The following is a 27,150-nucleotide window of genomic DNA, read 5'->3' as shown; positions in this document are numbered from 1 at the left end:
TCAGCAACTAAAAATAACAAAAGCAGAAATTTGACTGAGTTACAGTCTAACAATAGGAAAAGAAAGGCAGGGAAGATTTGGTCCTTTAAAGAATTGTACTGAGTCCCTGCTGAGATGTCCCTTCTGCAAGAAAACACACCAGGTCACTACTTTCCTCCAGGTTTGCATGAAGATATAACAGAATTTGGAAGTGCTTCCATCAGAAGTGTCAGGTTCTAAAATATATTATTTATGTGAACAACTCCACTCAAATTCAGTGTCAGCTGCTTGGCAAGTCTTTGTGATCATACCTTCAAACAGCTGAGCATACTGGGGAAATCCAGCAGCTCTCAGCCAGTCGCAGGCTTCTCTGGCTTCAATTTCTGCAATGAGAACACACAGTTGTTCATGGACAGTGCTCACCAAAGGCAGTGTGAGAAGCTAATTTCACCTGGCCCACTCTTTGAAATGTTGTGTGTTAATGTTTTGTTAGGATATTGCTAAAAAGGAATAAATCCTTGTATGCACATAGCTCTGCAATAGTCATTCCTACTATTGAGATAAGCAACACAGGACTGATAGATTTGAACACACCCTTGGGATGTCACACAGGGGGGAAAATCAGCTGTCCCTGAGCTGGGAGCAGTGGAGAATCTGCTGCCAGCAGAAATGAGTGACCAGAGCAGGGTGGGGGCTCACATCTGTGCCCTCACATGGCAAAGCCTGCTCATGCATTCCAGCGCTGAGAGATGGTGATAAGACACAAACAAATCCTATAAATAAACTTAAAATGCTCTCACAACTTTAATAACACTGGCCACGGCCTAAGCATTCCCAGAACAAGAGTTCTCAGGAGTACCTGTTGCTAGGCTCTATCAATATTTATTTCCTTGCCAACTACCTCCAGCCCTTGGCAGCCAGTGGGCACAGCAGATGTCAAGAACTCGCTGCTCTCTCTGTGACAGCTGGGGAAGGCTGTGGCCAGCCCTGCTGAAACACTCCCCCAGAGGCAGAGCAGAGCACAACCTCACAGGATCACACACCAGCCTCCTCAAAACCAGGCAGTCAGCATGGGACATGCCCCCAGGCTCTGATCTCTGAGCACTGGAAGTGTCTGGGTCTGTGGGAGAGGAGAGGATTCCCAAATCCATTTCTGGGGGTCTGTGTGCACCCCCGTGTGTGCTACACCAGCCACCAACCTAAAAGCAAAGGCTTCTTTGAAAGGATCATTGTTGAGCTACCTTAAAATCCAGCAAGCTCAGTAGAGAGAAATGTTCTTAAAGCACCTTAAAGAGTAGCATGATAGGCTGGAGGAACAGAGCTGTTCCTTAAAGCTATTTTCCTTACACATACACTCACAGATTAGGATTCCAGGGCACTTCACATGCATACCTGCTCAAATTCACAGCTTGCTTTGCTCAGACTTCTCAATTGTAAGTCATCAGTGCAATCAGACACTAACCAAAAAGATCACACAACTTCGATGATTTTATTTTTCTACTTTGAGACTTAAAATTGTGTCCATTATCACTCAATCAAATTGGACAATGCTGCTCTAACAGAGGCTTCCCTGCACAAAACTGTATGGCTTTTTCATCTGAGAATAAAGTGATACCACAGGAAGACCAGGATATTTTTACACAGAACAGATGGATGAAACTCTTTTTTCCTACTGCAGAACAGAAACTAATTTCTTCTACAACAGCCTCTATCCACTATGCCTATATTTACTGCTGTACTTAGTGCCCTAATTTATCATAATCTTTACTACAACACAGCATTTACTGGAGACAATAAAAGACATTGCATTCACAGAGCAAAAGAGGAAAAGAAAAGCTGTTTGTAGAAAAGAGCCAGGAGGATGACCAGCTTAACACTAAAAGTTTTCGCAAAGGGATTTTCATTTAGAGAACCCCAGCAGATCCACTCAGCCATCTCAGCTGTGGAGAAGCTGTAGCTGCCCTCATTGCAGACCTCAGCCTGTGCACAGCAATCCTGAGCTCAGACAGGGACTCTCGAGGGGCTGAAGCTTCCCCAGCTCCCAACACATTAAAAGAACAACTCCATTTTTAGACCAAGCCAAGCCATCAAAAGCGATGCAAAACAGAACAGAAAAAATAAGGCAGAAAAATATTTTGCACCTAGTGAGGCTATTTTCAATTAATATGACTGGAAATACACACTTACAGTGGCCTCTTCCATAGAACAAGGACAGAGGAGCTGGGGGAGTTTTCTCTGCTGATGTAAATCTTCAGGCCTTTTAACATACCTTTGCACAATCACAGGGCATGTTTGGATTAGATATTAGGAAGAAATTCCTGCCAGTGAGGGGGGTGAGGCCCTGGCACAGGGTGCCCAGAGCAGCTGTGGCTGCCCCATCCCTGGAAATGTTCAAGGCCAGGCTGGACAGGGCTTGGAACAACCTGGCCTACACAAGAGGATGACAATTTTTTAATGTCTTTTGGGTGTTATCTGCACAACTGAAATAGCTGAGTGACCTAAATGTGTCACCTCCTCCTCCTGAAGTGATTTCCTAATTAAGCAGATAGGGAAAAGAAAACCTGAAAAACTTAATATTCCTAGTTTAGAGGCTGCCAGCAACTCCTCCATGCCAAGCCAGCTATTTCCCCACGGGCTAGGGGTGGTAGGTTACCACCAGATGTTTATGAAAAACAACAGAGAGCACACAGGCTGTGCCACCCTCTGGCACTGTGTCCCACAGGTACATTCTGTGCTGAGCACTCAGCCCACTCCCCTGCACAGAGCATTCAGAGTCCTGCCCGTGCCCCAGCCCTGCCCCTCCACAGCTGCTGCCCCTTCCCCATGCACCCTCCTCCCTGGAGCCCCAGCACCTCCACCAGGGTTGGCACAGCTCTCCTGCAGCCCCCTGGGCTCCACCACTGCCCATGGCTGTCTGTGCGACTGCCCCCTGCTGAGACGTGTCCATCTGAGTGCAGCAGCCCCCGGCTCCCAGTGTACCCAGGACTGCTGAGAGGAGCCCCTGTCCACCACGTGTCCCCTGAGCTGCCAGGCACTGCAGGACCCACATCCTCAGGTACCTGCAAACCAGGTGCTACAGTGTGAATTAAATCCCTAGCAGAATGAACAGCACTGCTCACCAGACTCTTTGCAGCAAAGACTTCTGTGCTGAGGTGTGGGCATTGCCTCTGGGATGTTTTCCTCACTAGAAGCACTTTCCTAACAATGAGGCAGAGGCAGCAGCCCAACCCAGTGACAGCTGTGTATCAAACAGGCCAGTCAGCCTTACTGTGAGGTGAGCAGACTTCAGCTAAAGAACATCAAACTGTACTTGAAATTTTAAAATACTCTAAATAAAATGGGAGAGTATCAGTTTCTATTTGAAAGCGCAGCACAGTGAGCCTTGCTGCCAGGATGCAGTGTGACTTTCAGCTGCTGCCAAAGCAGGAGACCTTCCATTGCCCAGCTGTGAGCTCCCACTCCTCACTGCCACCCCGAGCCAATGCCAGCAGGTCCTGCCAGCCAAACTGGCAGGAAATGAGGCACTTTGGTCTGGCAAGATGAGATTTAAGAAGTTTTAGCTTTCTGAATTGGCTGCCACATGCTCTGATAGGTTCCAGTGGCAGGACAAGGGCAGTGGCAGGTCCAGTGGTGGGTCCAGGCCAGGGAGCTCAGCCTACTGTGAAACCTTTACCTAAATGTACTGCTTTTCACAGAGGTGTCTCATTGTAGGTCTTTTTCAAAGCAATTTTTAAACAGATTTTTAAAACCAATGGTAGATGCATTACTTCTATCTCCATCCAAAATAGTTTTCCAGTTTCAACAGGTAGGAATCACATGGTGATCAGGACTTCATTAATTAAAGGGATTTAAATCTGAACGCCTTCCAAAATCATGGCAGGAAGAAGAACAGTTGGAGAGGTTTTCTTGCTGTTTGCAGCACTCCTGCACTAGTTACTGCAGGACCCTCCTTGTCCCCTTCTCTCCAGGATGCAAGTGTGCTGCTTGGGGCAAAGAAAGGATTTTTCAACATGCCCAGCAGACAGGAGAACAGAACAGAGGGTAGGACTGACTCCTCACTGACTGCACATTGCACCACTCTGTAATGAAACAGAAAAAATCCCAAAGGATTTTGCTCTTTCCCAACCTCTGTCATTATGCAGAAGGCCTTTTTTTTCTCTCTCTAAATGGCATTAATCCTCCTCAGCAGCCACAGACCAGCAGGTGCCCAGGGTCCCCAGCTCCCAGCCTGCCAGCTGTGCCTCCCAGGGGAATGCTGCTGCCTCCCCTCCTCTCTGACACCCCAGACTGCCATCCCCCAGCCCCCAGAACTGCAGGCAGCAGTGCCAGCTTGGCAGCCACATGTCAAACTCTGCCACACATTCTTCCTACAGCTCACGAGCCCTGGGCTGGGAGCTGGCAGGTCCTTCACACACTGACTTAGATCCTGTCATTGCTGCTGCTGCTGGCTGTGCTGGAAGGGACAAGGGCTTTTCAGGTTCCCTTTGAACATCAAATGATCAGTTTCCCATCACATCTTTCTGGTTTGTGCATCTTCCTAGGGCTGTAAGAATTGATGTAAGTTCCCTGTGACTTACAGCTGCTAATGAGGCATTTCATTTTACACACACCCTGTGAAAAATGCATTTGCTGTGCTGGAACTCTGATTTCTGGACGTTAAGAGCTGCATTTTACCTGTGACAGGATTTTTAATAACATGTTTTTATTTACATGACATCCCTTTACTTAAAAAGAGGGTTGGAGCAGGATGTCTGCTCCATGCTCCATGCTGAAGGCTCAAAAGCTATGCTTTCAAAGTAGAGTGTTTGCACTGACCAAGATAAGCAGCCAGGGACTTGTAAAACTGCCCAACTCTCCAAGAGCTAAGATGGATCATAAATAAGTGGAAATGTTTATTCTGTTTTCTCTTGTGCAATGCAAAATATCAAAGCTTAATTGTACTTTACTAACCCACTCGAGGAAGAGGTGGGGGGGAAAAAAAAGAGATTATAGCTTGGAATTTAGCCAGGATAATTTAGGCTCCATGCAGATAGTGAACATAAATGTCTGGAAAATGAAAAGGCCAAGATATTTGTCCTTTCATTCCTACTTTACTATCATGCTGGTGTTTTGGAACTGCAGCCAACTCTTCAGTTATCACAGCTGGGAACTGCAATGTATCCCAGAACTTTGTGGCAACCTTAATTGCATCTTTATCCAGCTCCTTGGCATCAGCTCTCAGGCTGATTACCAGGACTCCCAAGCTGATAGCAAGGCCTTTACTCAGGTCCTGGTCATTTTCCTCCCCTCTTGGTTCCTGGGACCCAGACAAGTTTAAAGGCATTTTCTTTGCAGACCACATTAACTGGCTTGTCAGTGCTGCCTGATCTTCCAATTGCTCCTGAGTATGTTAGAGAAGGCAGTGTTTGCTCTGTGGGAATTATGAAGGGCTCGAGGAAAGCTGGTACCTAATTCACATCAACTTCAGGAGAAATGAGAGTGTAACTCTCTAGTTTCCAATCCACCCTGGAAAATCTTTATCCAAGTAAGTAAGGGATTTATCTCCCTGCAATCTAATCCCAGACATGTTGTTTCACTGTGTTTCAGCCCTGCTGGCTGCGAAGCAGGAACAGATCCCACATTTCTCTGAGGCAGGAGCTCCTCATGGATGTTTTTTCACAGGACCCTTGTACATGATTGAGAAAAATTTGATGCAAGATTTCTGGGAGGAACTGTAGCAGGGAGGGAACTGCTTGCTGCCACTAGAGCCAATATCAAGAAACCTATAGCACAGAAGTAACAAATCCCAAAACAAGTGAACTGTCTGTGCTCTTTCACTGCGTAGCTCTAAGTTGTCTTTAATTATACAAAATGCCAATAACACCACAGTGGGTGACACAGGTCCAACCTATGTGTAAGGAACTATTTAACCCAACAGACACTGCCCAGTAAATGGTTGTAACTAAACTCAAGCTGGATTATTGCCCCTGCTAAAATTGTGCTGAGCCTGCTGAGCCCAGGGCAGTGCACAAACTTTTACTGGGTCACTCTGCCTTGATGGAGCTTGTTGATATTTGAAGATATGCAGCAAAGTCAGACAACCTACCTGGAACTTGCCAAGTGCATCCAACAAGTCAGCAACAGCAGCAGCTACTGGAAGGGCACGATCCATAGTGTTGACAGCCAGAGAGCCACTGGCACACTGACAAAGCAGTGGTGGAAACTGCAGCACCCACCTGGATCCTCACCTGAGGCTGTCATCTGTCACAGCACCCACTGGATCCTCACCTGGGGCTGTCATCTGTCACAGTCCCCACTGGATCCTCACCTGGGGCTGTCATCTGTCACAGCACCCACTGGATCCTCACCTGGGGCTGTCATCTGTCACAACACACACTGGATCCTCACCTGGGGTTGTCATCTGCCGCAGTCCCCACTGGATCCTCACCTGGAGCTGTCATCTGTCACAACACACACTGGATCCTCACCTGGGGCTGTCATCTGTCACAGTCCCCACTGGATCCTCACCTGAGGCTGTCACCTGCAGCAGCCCCGTGTCCCGCCGGCGCTGCAGCCGCTCGCTCCTCTCGCTCCTCTCGCTCCGCTGGCACCGCCCTTGCCCGGCCGAGCCCCGCCCGGCCCCGCTCCCGACCCGTGCCGCAGGAGGGCTGGCCCGGGTCCCTGCCGCTGGTCCGGGTCCCTGCCCGTCCCTGCCGGGTGTCTCTGCCCGTCCCTGCCTGTCCCTGCTGTTCAGAGCCGCTGTCCCGCACCCGCGCCCCGCACTCGTTCAGATCAAGGCAAATCGACATCCCCGGCTTCCCTTGCTGGCTTACCTCCGTGTTTTGTGTTTTAAAGTTTTGCCGGCTCCTCAAGGTTTTACAAAATCAGCTACTTTTTTTTTCTTTTTTTTTTTTTTTCCCAGTCACAGAACTGTGCTGCCTCTACCCTGCCCAAGAACGCCGGCCCGACGCTGCACCCGCAAAGGGATGCGGTGCCCAGCGGCACAGGAGGAACGGAGCGGAGCTGGGATTGGGGATTCATCCCTAAAACCGACCTCTCACCCCCGGTACCGAGTGTGCCCCAGCCTCACGGTGTTCTGCAGTGCTGTTTTGCAGCGAGGTTCCTTGCTGCAGTGCTTTTCATGGATCAGACAGAACCTGGGCTTTATTTTGCTTATATGAACTAAGTCTGGACTGAAAAGGGTTTGTGGTCTGAAAAGCTCACATGCAGTTGAGCAATGAATCTGGGTGCTGAAATCATATTAACATGTTTTTCAACCTCTGCAAGAGACTCGACTTTTTTGCATTTGCTGTAGTTCATTGCTGCTGTGATTTGACTTTATTCTTTGAATGATGTGGTACAAAATCTAATAAAAAACCCTGATCAGTCTTTGCAGCCTGAACAACCATCAACAGACACAGAGTGGCATGTAGGCTGGTCTCAGAAAAACATATCAAAAGTTTAAAATTATTTAAATCCCTAATAATTTTGTATCTGCTGGACTGTCAGGGATTACAGTTCAATAGGGCAAATGGAAGGGTGGGATGCTGTGTTAATTTACAGAGGTTGAAAGGTAATTCAGAATCTGTGAACAACTCCAGGAAGCCAGACCAGGCTCTAAACTTCTGTAGAACAACTTTGTGCAGTGTTTAGGTTTGCAAGAGTTTGGAGTCTAAAACACAGCAGGGAAAATAAGAACTTGAATGAAAGGGATAAGCAAAAATTTTTAATAAAAATAAGAATTCTTATAGGTGAAGAAATTTTTTCCCCAATCTCATTCAGGAACATTATACCCTAATTAAGTTACAATTTATGAGTGTGTTTCATTACCAGTTTTCTGTATAACAACCAAGTGCAAAATTTGCACAGACCTATGATTTATTTTTGTGCAGTTGCTTCCTAAATGGGCAATTTGTATGAAAAAGATGTTTGATATTGGCACTGGGTGACACAATACTAAAGAAATTAGGGTAGTGTGATATATGGCATTAGCCATGATTACTTAAGAAAATGCTTTTTGCCAGACCCACCCAAAGCCATATAAAAAGTACACACCCTGCTCTGATTAAATTTGCAGCTATGTGCTTGGATTTGGAAGACAGAATGTATGATTTAAACCTGGGGATAACATCAACAGACTGTTCCCATCCCATAGAAATGAAATGCTCCAACCAGAGCCTGCAGTTTCTCTTTCCCACCCATTTTCCTTTGGGCATTTCCCATGAGATGACAGTGCATAACCCTAAAATGCTCATTTTCTTCCTCTTTAACAACAAACTACCATCTCTAGTGTTGTGTGGGTTACCAGCCATGGAAAGACCCACATGAAACCTTAGGGGTGAACTCCTTCAGCCACACACAGCACTGAGTGAGGAATTCCTGAAGGCTTTCCTGGAAGGAATCGCATTCCTCCTTTTTGGCCATTTGATGTCTCCTGTAGGAAAACAAACCCAGGGAATCCTGGCATCTGCCTCTCACTAGAGGAGGTCCAGGCCACACGCAGGAGGCTTACATGCTGGAGTAAAGGCTGTGTGCAATAAGGATGTCTCAGCTTCAGAAGGGGCATGTGGGCATTTTCACAGCCTGTCAAACCCTCCACATCCAGCTGCCTGGCTGATGACTTGTGGGGCTGCTGCTGGAGGTTCCCAAGCTGGAGGGAAAGACAAGAAAAGGTTTCCTGCTCGCCTGGGTTCCCAGGTTTCTGCTCCCCGTTTCATTTCCCAGCTCTGCAGCTCTCCAAGGACCACAATAACATCACTAGAACCTCAAAGCTCATGCCACTGTTTGGGACTGACACCTGGAAAATGGGATCTTTTCCCCAAATGGTCCTTGTTCCTAGATTTCCTGTTTTCTGGACCCACCTACCCTCGCTGAAGGCTCTCCAGAACCTTTCTGACCTTGGCCCTCCTTCCAAGCCTTGGCCAAACCCCTGACTGTAGTCAGCTCCTGCAGAGATTCTGCCCACAGCAGCTCCAAACCACTCACCTTCCACCTCACTCAAATGGGGTGAAAACAATCCTAGAGAGGGTCCTTTCAAACAACTTCACAAAGTACTGCAGGACCAAAATGAATTGTTTCTAGAAATGAGCCTGCTGCTGCTGAATCCCTCACTGATGCTTTACCAAACTCTGCAGAACCCCCAAGACACCAAAGTTGTTTCAGACCCTCACTGTGCCAAGCAATGGGGCCACTTCCAGTACAGCCAAGCTCCCTGCATATTTTAATTCCTGTCACTGGAACATTTCCTCACATTTACAAGAGATCACCACACATCCTTCTTCTCCTCTCTCCCTTTCACCACCTCCCTCAACACTTTTCATGAATCAAAGCTGACATTTCATTTCTAACTTTCTCCTGGTAAGATCCCAGAGTAATTGTTTTCTATTTTCTTCTCTGATCATCTTGAGTTAACACAGGAGATCAAGGAACCTAACTTCAGCTGTGACTATACTTGGAGGCATCAAGAAAGATATTTCTATGGAAACAAGTTGTTCAGAGAGAAGCCAAATGATTAATTAACAAGTTAGACCAACTGGGAGGAAAAATGCAGAACAAAATCCAGGCAATACATTGAGACAGTTAAAAGAGGGGGATGTTAAAGGTGGTGGGGAATAACTAAGTTAGAAAGAAGAAAATTAATAAGCTCACTAGAAAAGGATTTAAAATTGAAAATAATTAGATGAAATTAAGAGGGAAAAAAAAAGATAGGTTAACAAAACTAAAAATTCCTGAGAAGGAACTTCATTGGTTGAAAAGTATTTTTCCAGAGGCAAAGACTGAAATTTTATCATCTGTGGTGCAAGAGAGGTTAGACAAACTGCACATACTTGTATTGCAGGGGGAAAGATGTCTGGGCAGAAACACTGTGTCACTATCTTTCCTCTCTTGTGACCAGAGTAAGCTGAATAAAGTCTTTAACGTTTTTTAAAAAGAGGAAAACAATATTGTTAAATGTAGACTCTTGGACATGCTGAAATGCTGTTGAGGTGAAGTCAAAACTTAAACCCACCATATTACAGAAGTGGCATCTTGTTACCACTCTGGTCTTCCTGTCAAGGCAGCTGTGTGAGAACAGAAGTAGGAGAAAACAAGCACATTTAGTGGCCCCCTGAAATTAACAGTAGGTTTTTTCTCTGAAAGTCAAGATTAAATGGTTTGGGTCCAAGTCATTCAGAAAGCTCTTGGATTACAGGAAGCCCATTCTCTTGGTTTGTTCCTCTGTGGCCATTCATTTAGACCTGATTTTCCAGGCTTCACCATCAAAATCTTAAAACATGATTAAAAACTTTCAAATGGTTTTCATGTTATTTTCTCCACCTCCCAGTGAACTTTGCTTGGCTGCTTGCACTGGGACATTCCAGTAAAACCTGCAGCAGATAAAGCATTACCCCATTTCCAAGCTTACTTTCACAGAGCTCTAGAAAATGCTGCTATGTATCCTAACAGGATCAGGTCATCATTAATTCTAATTTGTATATGTTCCTTTCTAAACCAGCCTTCACTTTAAAGCTCACAACAACACAAAATGGTAAGGAATTACCCATACCCTACCCTCCCTTGCCTCTTCTGGAAATTTCTGCAAAATAAAGCCCAGGGAGAATCCCCCTTCTAATACCAGATAACAACTGAGATTCAAAGACAAGCCCTTTTTAAAATGGAAATGTAAAATGTTCTGGTTCTCTGTAAATGTAAAATTCCTGGATCCCTGAGAAGTCAGTGCCTTTATGGCTGTTTACCTGCTCCTATGATAATCACAACTACTCCGTGCTGTTATGAAAGGAAATGCTGTGGAATTGTTGCTCCTGGAAAACAACACAATCTTGCCTCAGCCAGCAGTTGTCAATTGATTTGATCTTTCCTCCTTTAAGTTCTGATGCCCCAATTTCCATTAAAATGGTGTAATCTGTTTCTCATTAGAGCAGGTCAGATCTCAAGCTGGAATTTAGCTTTTGCCTTCTGTTGGTAAAAGTTAAGCATTTTTTAGAGAGGAAAACACTGTGCTATCATGATGAATTCCAGGGCTTTTCTCAGGAACTTTTAGGGTTAGACTAAACAAATTGAAGAATTCTTTCAGAAATATTGAAGTTCCTAAAATGTGGATGAGAGAATGCTGGCAACAAAAACCATAATTTCTTGTTTCATAGATTCACAGAGACCATTTAACATGAAAAAGCTCAGGAGAAATGGGAGCATGGAGCTGTTAATCTATGTCCAGTGTTCATGTCTAGGAACAGAGCATGGAGGAGTTTAATCAGTGCAGGGAATGGGGAACCCAGAGCAGAATCACAGCTCTGAGCCCCTGCCAGCCACAAAAACGAGCAGAGTAAGCACTTTGATTTTCTCATCACTCAACTACTTCTATCTCAAGAGCCACTTAAAAGCAAAGGTGACACTGAAGGCAGAGCCACGGACACTTCTGAAGTCTCTGGATGAAAAGTTTCAGCTGCAGAGCCTTGGCCAGGGCTCTGGAGGGGCAGAGCAGAATCTGTGCTCCAACCAGACCTTCCCAAGGAGGGAAAGCCTCCATCGATAACACAGCCCTGGAGGCTTCTTCCTGTTATTTCTTCCAAAATGTGGTGCATGCTTTGGAGAAATATAACTGGATTGAAAGCTTTCTGCAAAAAAAGTTTGAATTAAAGTCGACATCTGACTGCCCAAGCTAAAAAAAAACCAGTTCTGCCAAGGTTGCAGAAAAAAATAAAATGTTGCCTGTAATCTCTTGCATTTCCTACTCCCAGTATTTTGTCTAAAAGGTTTTGTCATCTCTGTTATTAAAATGCATTTCTAGAATCATAACAGAACTTGGGCTTGGTTTATTTATGCTCCAGCAAGAGCAGGCCCTTCATAGAGGAATGAATAAGCTGCTGAAATGGTCCTGAGGAAGCTTTTAGATTGCACCTGCTTATATTTGGACCAGAGATATTTGGGAATAGATGACTCTTACCTCTGTGCACCCCACAGAAGCACTGTCAGTAATGCTTGGTTTTTAATCAAAGTAACATCATTTCAGACATGACAAAATGTTTTTTCAAGCAGAGCAGCCCAGCTAGAATCTGCTGGTCTCCAGGGTAAATGTTTGAGAATAATGTTCCTTAGAAGGAAACTCTTGAGGGTTTTCATGGGAGGAACAACTCCAAAAGAGTGAGTCCCCACATAACCAGCACGTGTCCCAGGCATCAGTGAACACAGTGTCCTGCCTTGGGCAGTGGTGGTCATTGCCAAAGACATTACATGATGTGGGACAAACACATGGGAGCAGGCAGAACATCACAAAATGTCTGAAGTTCCTCTATGGAATATGTGTGGAACTGTATGGAAAAGAAAAGTATCTTCTTTTGACTGCTCCCACAGAAGAAGCCACAGGTCTGGATTCCCAAAGCCTTGTTCCACAGCCCTCTGCCCACTGCCTGCTGGTGGTGAGCTGGATGGGAGTTCCACAAGCCCTCACTGCTGCTGTCCAACAGGGATATTGCACATGCAGGGAGAAGTTAGGGACAGAAGCAGCTCACCTCTGTCTCAGCACTGAGACACAAGCTACAGTCACTGATGTCCTCTGGCTTCTGGAGGGGCTCTGCAGGCTGGGCACACCTGGGGACCTCATTCCTGCAGAGTGGCTGTCATTTCAGCAGCTCACAGAGAGAACTGACTCACCAGGACATGTTCAGCTGTTTAAATAAATAAACCCAGACTGCCCACTCTGTGTCTTAGCAGGCATGAATGGGTGACCCACTCTAGAAACAACACTTGAGAAATAAAAACTCTTTGCATACAATAACCAACAGGAGCCCCTCCTGTGCTGCTGTGTCCCTCTGACACGTGAGCAGGTGTGAAGCTGTTCACAAACCAGCACTGAGCTGTTCCCTTCTCTAGCCAGGGCAGTGCCCTGGCACAAACAGGAGCCCTCCCCTGGTGCAGCCCCACCATTTCACCAGGGTTTGAGTTTGGTTTGCAGGGACACAGTGTCACAGAGGGAAATTCCTCAAGAGACTGCACTGTGCACCATCCCTGGCTGAGAGGGGGATGTGACACAGAGAGTGACAGACAGCTCAGGCCTTCCCCTGGAGATCAGACACTGCTGTGACACTGCTGTGCACCAAGACAGAGTGAGATGGGATCTGTATCCAAACCTGCATCCTCTTTCAGTCATGGCTCTTGAGAAACAGTGGTTTCTTGCCTGACCAGAAAAGCAGAACACTAACTTGTGCTTACCTTTCCTCCTATATTCATTATATCTCAGCAAAGTGGTTGCACAGGGGGTTCTCCAAAGGCCCAGTGGATGCCCATTCCAGCAACAAATCAAAGCAGCTGGACAGGTCCATTTTTTGCCAATCAGCCAAAGGCAGTACCTCCTAATTTTAGCAGACTGATTGTGCACATGAAAACACAGTTTGTGTCTCTAACAACATGTGTTAACAGCTCAGGAAGCAGCAGCAGGCAAGTGCCATCCCAGAGCAAAGACAGTGAGTGCAGTTTGTGCCTGCAGTCAGACCTGCAAATCCCCTGAGAACAGGTTTGCTTGTGAGTGTTTTCAAGAACTCCTTGCTTTTGAGCTGAACAGGTGCCAGAGAAATAGAGAGATCTGAATGTCAGAGCTTGGGTCCTGAGTTATTACCAGAGGTGTGGCATTGCCATCAGTGTGAGCAATGGGAGGCAAAGAACATGCAGGGTTTTATTACCAAAGAGCAATGCATAGTGACTCATGTGTGTAAAAAGCACTGGAATGTATAAACTTTGGAAATTTTGGCAATTTATTGCTGAAATTGAATTTTAGAATAGTAAAACCTGAAAGGTAATCAGGATTTTGATAAAATAATGATTAAAAAGATATAACAAATACTGGTTTGAGTGCTCCACAGTTTGGTCCTTGCTTCATTATTTGCAAAGCCATAATTTTGTCCAGATGAATAATTGGGACAATAAAAGATCTTACCTGCAGTTTTTGCTCTTTGGTTTGAGCAACTAATACCACAGTGGCCTTGTCCAGTTTGCATCCCCCCATAAGCTGAAGCTGTTTTCAAAGGTATTTGTCAAGTATTAACCACTCTGTTTCCAGGAGTGGGACAGTAACAGAGAAAGAAAAAGTGGTGGTGGTCACTTTGAGCCAAATAAATCATTCTGGATTATGGACTGATTTTATGATACACTTGATCTTTTCCTGGCTCAAATTTATCATCAGCAAATAGTTCCTTGAAATCTTTGAGAACCTCCCAGAAAACACCTCTGTTCTATTTCTGTGGGTGCTCATTTCTGTGACAGATGCTTAAACTTTTCATTTGAATCACTAATGTTAGGCCAATGGTAAACTTCTGAAAATGCAATTGTTGCTTGGGAAAAATAACTGCCAAAAGATTTTGACAAATAGCCTCAACAGATTCCATAAACATATGTAGCATTTTCATCTGAAAAGCAGCAGAGCTCATATCTGGACCTCAGAGTAACTGAGACTCATTTTGGCTTTTCACTCTGCCACTTTAAATGAGAAGAAGATGTCAAAGGGAGCAAGAATAAAGCAACCAATGAGGAGGGAAAAAAAAAAAAAAGAAATCTGCAGATCAGTATCTGTAAGGCAAAGTGTAAAATTGCAGTAGCAACTTTCAAACCCATTTTCTGAGTGTACAAGATGTGCTGTCTAGCCAGGGAGCTACCGAGGGGCTCCCCTTCCATGGACTGTGCCAAGAGCCAAGGAACAGGTCGATATTCTGAGTGCTTTAAAAATCATTTCCTTTGCAGCAGCTCTAAAAAGTGGAAATACCCTGGAAAGATGACAGTGTTGCTTTAATCATGTACCTCATTTTTACAATAGGCCTGGAATTGATGTCAAATCAATTTAAAGGCAACATAAAAGCAGATTCATATGCTATAGTAGGCTTAGCCTCCTTAATAGACTACAGTGTATCTCAGCAATGCCTGGGAGCTTGTTTTATTCTCTGCATGATAATTGTTTACTGAAAGATGAGAATAAAGTTGACATAAAAAAGCAGCTTTTAAAATATTTTAGGAGTATATTAGAGCTCTGGAGATAAATATTTAACATAATAAATAGACAATGTCCAGCTCTCTTGTCTATCACAGGAATTGATTTCTCCTCTTTCCAGCACCCACCTGTACTGACCTAAAATGCTCTGTCTAATAATACTGAGAAGAAAATACTGAAAGACTTCAGTCATGGCTGGGTGGAAAATTCACTCCCCCTTTCTAAAATTTAGCTCTCTAAATACACAGATGGGCACCAAGCAGGGGAACCATCAAGAGAGCCTAACCAGCTCAGAGTGGGATGGGGATGCTGGCACAGATTTCCTGTCCTCCAGGTCCCAGGAAGCATTTCTGCTCCCACACCCACCTGTGCCAGCTGCTGGGAACCAGGGCATGGCCAACCCCGAGGTGGGGCAGCACCTCCTGCCCAGGCATGGACGTGCTGGAGGCCAGAGCACCGGGACTGACTGCAGGCACCGGGCAGCGCTGCCCTCCCTGCCCGGCCCTTCAGGGGGGCTTCCAGCAGGCTCTGTCTGCTGGGGTGGTGAATGGGATGATATGTGGGCTGTGGGTGCAGAGTGTCTCTCGTCAGAGCCTGACTTGTGTACATAAGTGGTGCTGACCTCCCCCTTCTCCAGCCAGGCATTCCTCGAGCCAGAGTTCTGCCGGGCGTCACCAGGCTGCTTATTTGACGCACTATTTTTAAATAACTCACAAATATTTAAACAACATTTCTATCAGCATTACATGTTTAGAAAACATCCAGGAATGTCAAGAGTACCCGAGCTGGCTGGCCCACTTTGAGCAGAGCCCTGCAGCAGTGCTGAGTTGTGGAGTGGCCTGCAGCTCACACCAGCTCGTGCACAGCCCTGGCAAGCGGCGCGGAGCTTTCAGCACCGCGGCGAGAGGGCTCTGGTGACACAGGCTGGGAATGCACAGTGGGACTGCCTCAGACACCCAGGCCTGGCTCTGGTTTACTTGTGGTTTCATTCTGGGGGATAACAAAGAGCCCAAAGGCACTGCTGAAGACATCAATATCCAGTTTTTGGGTCTTTCACCTCTGTGACGTCTGTCGCAGATCCTCTCCTGGAGGAGCTGGCAGCATCCATTCTGCTAACAAAGCTTTGCTGGTTCTGAGAAAGGCTGTGAGCCTCAGTTAGTCTGGAGACTAACTTCACTTCAGATTTCAGCAGCACTCAGTCCTTGCCTAGGACTGGAGCAAAGCTTGGTGCCAGTCTACCTGTGATGGGAGGCTGCATCCATTCTCACTTGTGTCCAGGCACAGCACAACCCTTCATTGAGCTAAACTATTTTCCTTGGATGGCTTGGCTATGTAGGTTTTTAGAGGACATGGAGCTGACAGTTAGTCTGGAGACTAACTGAGCCAGTGCTCCTGTCACACAGCAGTCTGTAGACAAAAGCCAGTTGGATTTTAGTCCTAATTTATTGCACATTTAGGATACATGGCTGTATCTTCCATAACATCTCCACCACCAGGTGATGGGTGTAAAGGCATCACTACCCAGGCAATACTGCAAACCAATTTAATAATCAATTTCTGCTTTGAAAGAGGAGCAAAGCCAGTAAAGCTTGGTTTTCAGACCTGAAAGCCTCTGTGTTGGTTATTTTACCACTGTTATATCTGGCTATAACAGACTTTCAGAACTCAACAGAAGAGTATTTCACACATTCTGAATTTGAAGAAAATTGCTGCTAAGATGTTCAAAATAGAAATACTGACACTGAAGCACCCAAACCAACAAAACCTGTTCATAAAAGCACTTCACAACAAAAGACATTGATGTGCTTTAGCTCACTTCAGATTTCAGTAGCTCTCAGTCCTTGCCTAAGACTGGAGCAAGCTTGGTGCCAGTCTACCTGTGATGGGAGGCTGCAGCCATTCTCACTTGTGTCCAGGCACAGCACAGCCCCTTTACTGAGCCCAACAACTTTTCCTTGGATGCCTTGGCTGTGTAGGTTATTAGAGGACATGGAGCTGAGAGCATGGTCAGAGAGAGGGCTGGCAAGGAGTATGAAGCACACTGCAAATCTTCACCTTCTTCTCAAAGCACTGAGAAGCACACTGCAAATCTTCACCTTCTTCTCAGAGCAGTGCTGGCTGAAGGTGGTCAAGTCAGACTGGTAGCAAACACAGAAGCATTTCCTCTGCTTGCCAAGTATCCCCAGCATTACTTGGGAGGAATGTCATAGGCTGGAGCAGAGTTAGGTTGGGAAGGAACAAGGCACATATTAGCTACATGGGCAAGGTGGCATGTCAAGTTTGCATTCCCTGTGTAAAAGGCTTTAGAAGGACCAAGAAAAAAAGCACATTTTCCTGTCAATATTAGGATGCCAGCACATGTAAACACCTGTGAGTTGTGCCCTGCAGAAAAGGAGTTTCTCAATTTCTGTGAAACATCTTCATCTAATAATTTGCATACTACAAGCCCATCTCAGTAAGATCTAAATCTCTTTTGCAGAGAAGACACCATCCCTGTGTCTGTCACTGGCAGAGAAGTGAAAGGATTCCAAACACCCTTCCCAACACACTGCCAATACATACAAAGTAGGAGCCCAGATCTCAGCCAGGCAGAGGCTGGATGTGCCCTTTTCTGTGGGTGCAAACCCTCCAGAAATGGATGGGTAGGTGTGTGCTGCAGTCCATGTGTTGCTAAGTTTAGGGACATTTACCTTTGCCCACAAAGCACTGCCACATATTTCTGTGACAGGAGGCTTTGCCTTGTCTCCCCACATTTCAGAATAACTATTGTCAGCTTCCAGCTGGACACAGGAATGCTGTGCAGTTTCTGCTGTGGCACTCAGACAGTCCTACCTCTGATAATAGAGAGTGAGGGAGTGCCTGGGCTGACAGGACCTGATGGGTTGGTTTACATCAACATCACTCACTCAACTGCTCCAAAACTTTTTGCAGTTCTTCTAAAGGAGGCAGTATAGAAAAAAAAAAAACATTCATACACAGCATCTTTGCTCCTCTCCACAGATGCCCCACTTGATCTTTAAGAAATAAAAAGAGCAAAAGAGAAAGAAAACAGAAAGGAAAGGACACTGCTCTGTTGCAACATCAAGCCAGCGTAAGCAGTGACAGCACCCACATGAAATTTTTTACCATTAATGGCTCCAATAGAAATCTTTCTGGATGATCTATGGGAGCTCTGAAATCAGAAATAGTCCAAGCTTTGCTCAGCCCCATTTCAAAATCAGGGTCCTCTGATGAGGAGGGAGTTGCCTTCACATGTTCCATCAAATTTAGAAATCCATTTAAGTCCTTTTGATGTTATTTGAATGATCACTTATGAAAGGTTATAAACCAGAATGCAGCTAAGCCATATTTGTTTTTTCTGCAAGGTTTGGAAAGTGTAAACACTTAAATCATCAACAAAGTGCATATCATTCATATTCACCATACCTTTTAAAAGCATACTTAGCATACCACTGAGAAAGATTACTCTGACAAAAATCAAGTGTCTGGATTAATTTAGAGGAGTGCATTTCACAATCCATCATTCCAGAATAAGAGAACAAGGAACTGCTCAGTTAAATTAAATTGTGAGTTACTCTGGAACAAATTAAAGGAAATTAATCTCTGCACTGTGTCTAGTCCAGACGTGTAATTCGGGGCTGATGCTATTAAAAGCCAAACAGTCTAGCTGGGTTTCATAAAAACTGAATCATTTTACAACTAATATTTGTTTGCACTCTTGCACAACATGAGAAGCAGCAGGATTTGTGGCTCGTAAGATGAGCTGGCAGTTTCAGGCCAGTGCTCTTCAAGGACTTTTTGAAGGAGAGCAGGTGTGGGAAAGCAGCCTGGGAATGGTGGGGCAGAAGCAAAGAGGTCAGCAAAGAGAGAGGAGGCTCCTGGCTCCCACCATGGCATGTTTGAACAGCAGGGCCTTCCCCAGGACATTTTGGTGGCCACCAGGGCTGGATTTGGTCCACGTGGGTCAGCTCAAGGGCTCTGTGTCACACCCTGCCCAGCCCCACTGCTTCGGGGGGACCCTTCCAGGCTGGAAGGGGTTTGCTCTCTCAGGAAAGGAGTTTATGTGATAACCCCAGAGCCCACATGCAAAGTCCAGCTCAGCAGAACACATGATCTCCTGAGGAGACCCTAAAAACAACAGAGTGAATGAAGAAACTTAATACAAGAGTGTAATATGTGGTGACAATCAGTTTTAGCTTTGCATGTGTCACCCAAAGCCCACTTCTCTAAGGGCACTTTTACTCTTTTCCTTTTCTCCTTCCCCCCCCCCCCCCATCTTTAAATAACCATTTACTATCAACTGCCTCCTTCATGTTCACTTAAAAATTTCAGTTCCTGTTTCTTTTCCTTTTCCTTTTCTCCTTCCCCCCATCTTTAAATAACCACTTACTATCAACTGCCTCCTTCATTTTCACTTAAAAATTCAGTTTCAGTTTCTTTTCCTTTTCTTTTCTCCCCTCCCCCCATCTTTAAATAACCACTTACTATCAACTGCCTCCTTCATTTTCACTTTAGATTTTCAGTTTCCTTTCTCCTTGGCTTTTATAGATATATTTAATCTGAACTTTTCATAGCAGAAGAAAGAATAGTTTGAAAAACAGTGTTCCAATGGGATGAAAACCCCTTTATAACCAGTTACCCTTAAAAAGTAAATCAGAATATTATCCTCATATGCCTGACAGCATTCCAGGGAAAGCACCAGCGTATTTAATTTACATTAATTGCCCCAACTAGGTTGTTTAGGCAGGGGTGGCTGTGGCCGGTGGAGGAGCCAGCTGAGCACTGAGAACCTGAAATGCTTAGTGACCTGGAGGGTTTAATGGCAGAGCAGGACTTCAGTCAGGGTGGAGCATTTCAGAAATCTCAGGGCACAGATCTCCACTTTTCCAGGTGGGGCAGACACGGGAGGGAGAGTGAAGCTGTGTCCTTGGGCTGGAGCTGCAAGGAGACCTGCAGAGAGGCAGCAGTGCTGCTCAGGCTGCAGCCTGAGGTTGTGTAACTCTCAGAAATGCATGCCTGCAGGCTGCTGTGCTCCTCTGAGTCAGCTCCACAGCCTCACAGCCATGCAGGGGCTGCACAGGCTGGGACCTGAGGCTGGTTCTGCTGCTGCCACCAGAAAACAGGACAAGGGGATTTCATCCCTGACAGCAACAGCTCGTTCCTCTCTTGTGTCCAGCCTGATGTGGTTATCCCTGGTTGGTAAATCCACACACTAATCAGCCTGGGATTTTTTATCTCCAAAAATCCTGATTTCCAACGTGCTGTACCTCGCCACAGCAGAAGAGGCATTTTGGTGCCCCAGGTTCTGCCTGCACATCCAGGAAGGACCACAGTACAGGGGAAGGTGCTCCTCTGAGGAGCTCTGCTGTCCCCAGCATTACCTGGGAGGAATCTTCACCTTCTTCTCCAAGCAGTGAGTATGAAGCACACTGCAAATCTTCACCTTCTTCTCAGAGCAGTGCTGGCTGAAGGTGGCTAAGTCAGACTGGTAGCAAACACAGAAGCATTTCCTCTGCTTGCCAAGTATCCCCAGCATTACTTGGGAGGAATGTCATAGCAGAGTTAGGTTGGAAGGAACAAGGCACAGTCATTTGCATTCCCTGTGTAAAAGGCTTTAGAAGGACCAAGAAAAAAAGCACATTTTCCTGTCAATATTAGGATGCCAGCACATGTAAACACCTGTGAGTTGTGCCCTGCAGAAAAGGAGTTTCTCAATTTCTGTGAAACATCTTCATCTAATAATTTGCATACTACAAGCCCATCTCAGTAAGATCTAAATCTCTTTTGCAGAGAAGACACCATCCCTGTGTCTGTCACTGGCAGAGAAGTGAAAGGACTCCAAACACCCTTCCCAACATATCTCCACTACAAAAGAGAACCCAGATCTCAGCCATGCCAGAGGCTGGATGTGCCCTTTTCTGTGGGTCTAAACCTACAGAAGGCAAAGTGAGAGAGGAGATATGCACAAGGTCATACAGCAGGGGAATTAATGGGCAAATCCAAATACAAAAGCCCTTCCAGGACCTCACCCTTCAGGCCAGGCAGACACTCTCTCTGCTGAAATCAGGAAAAATGAGCATGGGAAAGAATTTCCATCATCTTAGTGTGATTAATCCCACTGTGCTGTAACTGCTGAAATACCAACCATTTGTTTTTATACATTTGGCAAAACACCTTTCCCTTTTATTGCCTCGGCCAAATCAGCCCAATTTTTCAGGCTGATTGGGCATTTGGCAGTAATGCACCTCAATGTCTCTGCTGCTGCAGGATGGCCAACGCCTGGCAGGGGAGATTGATAGCCCTGAGCCCCAGGTAAGGCTGCTCCATTTTCCTGCAGACTGATTAGCACTGTCTATTCCAGCCATTTAAGTGTTTTTTCAAAGAACACATTTGAAGAGCTGAAATGGATACACACTGTCAGCTCCTGGCAGTTTAAGTGCAAACAGCTGCCCCGAAAGCTCTGTGCAGCACCACAAAGAGATGAGCCTCTATGAAATCTAGTCAATCAAAGAAGATAAATCTTTGTGTCAGTTCCAATTATTGAGATACTCCAGTTAACTCAGGGAATCACAGACATTAGACTGGCTTTAAATGCCCACGTGGCTGAGACTGTACCATTGCTCCTGGGAGGCAATTTCACTGTCTGACAGATCAAGAGGCTTTTCTCAGCTAGTTAATTCCAATTAAGTTTTTCCTCTCAATTTCATCCTGCTATCCATTATCCTCAGTCAGCTTCCCTTCACAATTCCTCTCCTGCCGTGCTGCTCGTGCCAAGACTTCTGGAAATAGTGACATTATTACAAGTACCTGGTGATGACACCCATGAGGCCTCCCAGTGCCTCCCAGGCCTCCGAGAAAAGAGGGTTTCTGTCTTAAAGAGCTTTTTTCCCAGCTTCTACAGCCTTTAAATAAAGTTCTGCACTTTATGGCAGTAACCTCCCCTCCTCGTGCTTTGCCTCTGATAAACTTTGTCTCTTCTGGCTGCCCTGACTTCAGGTGGCAGTCAAAGTGTAAGGGAGATGTGTTCAGATGGTGTAACACCAGGAAAGAGCTGCTGCTGCTGCAGAATTACCTCCTGGTATTCTTCTAGAAGTCCACAAGCACCTGTGTCCTGGAAGGAGTCGTGAGAATAGATAACAAAACACAAAAGATTACACTGCTCCCTCATGAAATTTATATCAAGCAAAATTGCAGGGGATTCCAATAAATAATTCCTTTCCTTCCTCCTCCAAAAAGTAATGGAAATGGCTGTGCCCTTCATCATGGCTTGTCTCTGATATCAGAAGAGGCTGGTCACACAGCACAGCCCCCCTTCCCTCAGCCACACTGCTGTCCCTCTCACACACTCAGGAAGACAAATGGAATTAAACAATCTGTAAACATATTCTTCCAGCTCAGGAAGGTCAAGGGGTTGGCAAGTTTATTTCAAGAGACAAGAGGAATTTAGCCCTTCATTGAACACAGCAGCCAGCATCAAAGGCTGGTGAGCTCCTCTGAGGAGCAGGTCCCTCACCCCAGGGCAGGGCTGCCAGGGGTGAAGTGTGTGCATGGCCAGGGCAGGGCTGCAGCTCCAGCCCAGATTTACACCAGTGTGAGGGAAAGCACTCCCCAGCCCAGTATTTACATTATTTAGGCCAAGGAAAAAATGTAGTGGCAGCTGTGAACAGCCCTGGTAGGAGGACCTTCATGCAGGGGTTTCATTTGTTGTTGCAGCTGACTCTCTGCATCTCCTTTATCTTTTTTTTTCCCCTCCTTTCAGAGATGGTTGACCTTAAATGCAAAAGGATAACGTGGGTCAGGAGGAGTGTTTATTATGTATGAGTTATTTTCTTTCATGTTAGCAAAATCCTTTTGTAGAAGTTGGCAGAAGTCCCTGTTACAGCTAAATTTTGGACCCATGGGTGATCTGGAATTTAAGATTATTTATGTCTCGATATAAAAAAAGCAATGGAAAGGAAGCAAATTCAAAGCAAATAATCAGAGCACAGCTGAGGTCTGTAGCTTTACTTGTTTAAAGCATTCAAGTCTATCCCTGATGTTGGGTGACTGTTTCAGTGGTTTCAGGCTTGTGTGTACAAATCACACACCACTCTGTTTCAGTGCTGTTTCACAAGGCAAGGAGCAAAAAGCACTTTACAGATTCCAGGAACTGACTGGCTCAGCAGAGCTCCTGGGTACAGGTGTGCTGACATTACCTGCAGCTCCTGTTGCACTTTACCCTCTTGCACTGCAGGTGCAGAGAGGAACAGCAGATCCTGCAGCTGCTGTCACTCCTGTCCCCTGTGCCCAGGCCTTGGCTCTCACTGGGCTGGGTGACAGGCAGCCAGACCCTGCAGGGCTCACCCACTCTGCTCCGTGGGTCCTCAGCAAATCTCCCCTGGCTCCAGGGAGCTGTTGGCCCTGTAAAAAGGAGCTGCTGAGTGTGACCCAGAGCAGAAGTTCCAGGGAGCTGTTTGCCCTGTAAAAAGGAGCTGCTGAGTGTGACCCAGAGCAGAAGTTCAGCCCAGGTCTGCCAGTGCTGTCCAGGCTGGGGTCATTGCAGGGAAGATCACTCCTGAAGGGTGGGGCTGGAAAGAACATTTTTAGGAAAGGGTTATTTTTGTGTGCTTATTCCCAGAATGATCCCAGGGTAAATCCACACTGGCTGTTTTTCCAAGTCTCATTTACTCTTAATCAACATTCACAGAAAACTGAGGCAAAAGTTCTTAAACTGTTCAGAAAGCAGCTTTGCTTCTTGGCCATGCTATTTCACAGCCATCTTCCAGCACAGGTAGAGAGAAAAAACCACAGCTGCTCCTCATCCAAACATGCACAGGAGAAAACTCTCCAAACCTTGTGCCATCAGTCAGGGGCCACCCCCAGTGACAGGATAGCTCTGCCCACACTCCTCCTTTGCTCCCTGCAAACAGGCACCATTCCTTGACCCCACAGCCCACCCCTCCTGTGCACTGCATTTCCAGGCAAGGAGAGAAGCAGTGCCAAGGCCTCTGCCAAGCCCTCTGGCTGAGGGGCAGGGAGGGAACCCCCCTGCAGCCCCTACAGAGCCCCACTTCCCCAGCTGGGCCAGCAGCCCCCCTGCCCTGGGCTCTGCCTGCAGGGCTTCCATGGCCAGGCTCCAGATCCAGCTCCCTGCTGGTGCAAATCAAAAGCTGACACACCTGAGGGGGAGAGGACGGACAAAGAGTGAAAAAACCCAAGAGGTGAAAGGAAACTTGGGGCCCTGCATGTGTCTGTGCCCACAGATTGCCCCTGCAGGATGAAAGCAGCACCCCCCAAACTGTGCCCAGCAGGCAGGGGTGGCTGCTCCTGCTCAGCCCGAGGTGGAACAGACCTGTGTCAGCTTTGGAGAGCACATCTGACTGCACAGCAGATTTCACTTTGAGGTGCTCTCCCCACACAGCACAGCAGACATGAAATATGTGCATATTCAAGGGCTCTGCCAGCTCTGCAGCCATGGGCTGGAGCAGCAAGGGGAGCTCAGTGAGTGATTCAGGTGTCTGTGGGATGTCAGAGCCTGCAGGAACAGCTGCAGGGACATTTTCACACCTATCTACGTTTCTTAGGCTCTTCAAGCTCCATTGAAACTTTCTTGAGGTGAATTTGAATGGAACACAGGCCCCCAGATCTCTTTTGTGTTTTAGGTTAGCTTCTATCCTTAAATTTAGCAATAAATAACAAACAGACACTGCTTGGAAAGTTGGGAGCAGAGTAGGAGTTTGGATAGCACAATCAGGGGCATAAACGAGCAAAATTCCTTTGAATATTGAAAGTTTATTAATGTGGTGCTCAAGGTCACACAGCAAATCAATGGGCAGAACTGAAGCAAAGCCCTGAGGGCATCTAACTTGCTTTTAGATGCAGGAGTAATTGAGTAATTGCACAGACCCAGAAGCAGCATCACATCAACATCTGGCTAGAAAGGGGCTTGGGGAGCTTCAGTGATTTGCTGAAGGGGAGAGAGAGTCAGGAGCAGGGCTGGCATCAGGTTTGAGCAGCTAATGTCACACAGGTAACCTGGCACGGGGAAGTCTGCTGCTATTTACACTCCATTAAAATTCTGATTTTAGTGCCTTAGTTTTCAGTATATCCACTGCTGGAAACATGAGGAGTCCTCCACTTGAAGGACACATCTTGCTGACTGCTGGCACTGTGCTGGGAGACCCTGAGGGGAGAGACACCCAGTGCCTTGGCTCTGGCAGCTGGCATGGCACTGCTGGGTAGGAGTGTCCCAGAGAGAACCTGTCCCTGGGCTGCTGAGCCTCCCCACCAGCTGCTGGCCCAGCAGCACCTTTACCAGCCCTCCCTGGCAACCACTTGCCTCTCGTTTCAGCTGTCAAAATTCCATTTATTCTAGTGCAGCACTTCCTGTTTCCTAATTTGGATGGTTCCCTCAGTCATTTTTCCACTAAAATGCTTAAGCTTTTTTTTTTTTTTTGCAAACATCTAAACAGGAAGAGACCTGACCTCTCCTCCCTGAACATGGTGTGCTCCCTGCTCTGGCAGCAGCAGATCCCTCCTGTGCCAGCTGCTGTGGAGGCTCAGGACAGGCTGAGGGTGGATCCCATACCCTGGGGGGCACTCAGGAATGCCTTGAAAGGCTCAGCACCCTTGGGATCCCAGGCAAAGCCCTTGCTGCTCACACCCTGCTGGCCCCCAGTCCAGCTCCCTGCCTTGGCTGCCTGTGCAGAGGGATCCCAGGCCCTGGTCATCCCCCAAAAAGAACAATGCCCATTGACTCACAGGGTCTGATGTTGAGCCAGACAGCTCAGGCAGGCACTGGGCAGCTCCTCCCCTGTGCCCTTTCCTTGGGACAGGATGGCTGGAGAGGTTTTCCCCCTTGGGGCATCCATCATCGCTGCCCCTCAGCCGGGAAACCCCTGGGGCAGAGCCATCCCAATCCCCACCTCCAGCTGCTTCCAGCAAAGGCAGGAATTTCTCTTTCCCTGAGCTGGACCAGCTCTGCACCCCAGGATTTGGGTCTGTGCTTGCCCTCCCTTGCCCTTGGGATGCTGGAGGAAGCAGGTGCATCCAGCCCAGCCCAGCCCCACCGCAGGACCCAGGGACCCTTGGGGTGCTGGGATGGGGCCCAGGGCACTGCCCACTGCCAGGCTGCAGCTCCTCTCCTCGGGAGAGCAGTGCTGCCCTCAGCAGCCAACTCACCCGGGCTTTGGACAGACAAACTGCCTGCAGATGGCTGATGCTGAGTGGGGCAGCAGGGCCCAGAGGCAGTGGGGAGGTGCTTTCCTTGCTGCTGGCAGAGCAGAGCTCCCTGGCACTGGGGCACTGCACTCAGCCCTGGGGACACAGCAGCAGTCTGTGCTGCATTCCCAACCAACAGGGGACTGGGATAAATGGGAAAAGGTCGGTTCTGCCTTCAGGAGGTGGAGAAGCTAATGCACTGCATTTCCAGGATATCCACAGAGCTCAGGCAAGGAGAGAAGCAGTGCCAAAGCCTCTGCCAAGCCCTCTGGCTCAAACCCTCCAACCCCCCTGCAGCCCCTACAGAGCCCCACTTCCCCAGCTGGGCCAGCAGCCCCCCTGCCCTGGGCTCTGCCTGCAGGGCTTCCATGGCCAAGCTCCAGATCCAGCTCCCTGCTGGTGCAAATCAAAAGCTGACACACCTGAGGGTGAAAGGACAGACAAAGAGTGAAAAAACCCAAGAGGTGGAAGGAAACTTGGGATCCTGCATGTGTCTGTGCCCACAGATTGCCCCTGCAGAGCTCTTGGGCAGCTCTTTGCCTGCACACCCTTATCTGCACCCTCCTCCAGAAGCCCTCAGTGTCTGGGAATCACCTCCAGTGCATGCAGTGGGACATATTTCACATACTAGTGTGGGGCCTTGCAGCAGTTTGGTCGTGCTGCAGAATGAATCTGAGATTGGTGATAACTGCAGAAAATTAGATTTATGTTAATTTATTTAACCTTGGAGGTTTTTATCAGAAAGTTGCTGTTCCAAGTCCCAGCTCTCTCCTCCAGCAGTGAATGTGTAATGCCACCCTCCTCTGGCACAGGAAGGAGCACTCTGGGGTGTCTCTGGGTGCAGGTGGCCCCACCTGGCACTTGGAGCCGGAGCCAGGCTGTGGCTGTGTTTTTATGGAATGCTGTGAGGCTACACCTCTTCCCCAGAGCTGGAACTGGGCTCCAGCCTCCCAGCACAGCAAATCCTTCTTCTCCCAGCTCTGCTCAAGCACCTTCTGCAGGGGCTTGGGAATGGCTGT

The 27,150-nt window shown here is 47.1% G+C and overlaps 1 protein-coding gene across 11 annotated transcripts in view; it reads right to left on the bottom strand.

Moving 5' to 3' along the window:
* LOC103817459 (rho GTPase-activating protein 7-like) overlaps nucleotides 1-27,150 on the bottom strand; it is a 47,558-nt gene that overhangs the window by 14,803 nt on the left and 5,605 nt on the right. For 3 of the 11 annotated variants that reach the window (XM_050979654.1, XM_050979659.1, XM_050979657.1), the window contains exons 1-2: nucleotides 6,367-6,565; nucleotides 291-362 (exon numbers count right to left, since the gene is read on the bottom strand). In XM_050979654.1, coding sequence (XP_050835611.1) covers nucleotides 291-362; nucleotides 6,367-6,379 — 85 coding nt within the window. In that variant the 5' untranslated portion in view covers nucleotides 6,380-6,565. The other 8 variants (XM_018915325.3, XM_030229194.2, XM_050979655.1 and 5 more) reach the window with 7 other exon arrangements.

The sequence above is a fragment of the Serinus canaria genome, chromosome 13, assembly GCF_022539315.1.
Source record: "Serinus canaria isolate serCan28SL12 chromosome 13, serCan2020, whole genome shotgun sequence".
NCBI lineage: Eukaryota > Metazoa > Chordata > Aves > Passeriformes > Fringillidae > Serinus > Serinus canaria.
Note: the sequence above shows the minus strand (reverse complement) of the source record. Positions and strands in the feature narration are given on the sequence as shown.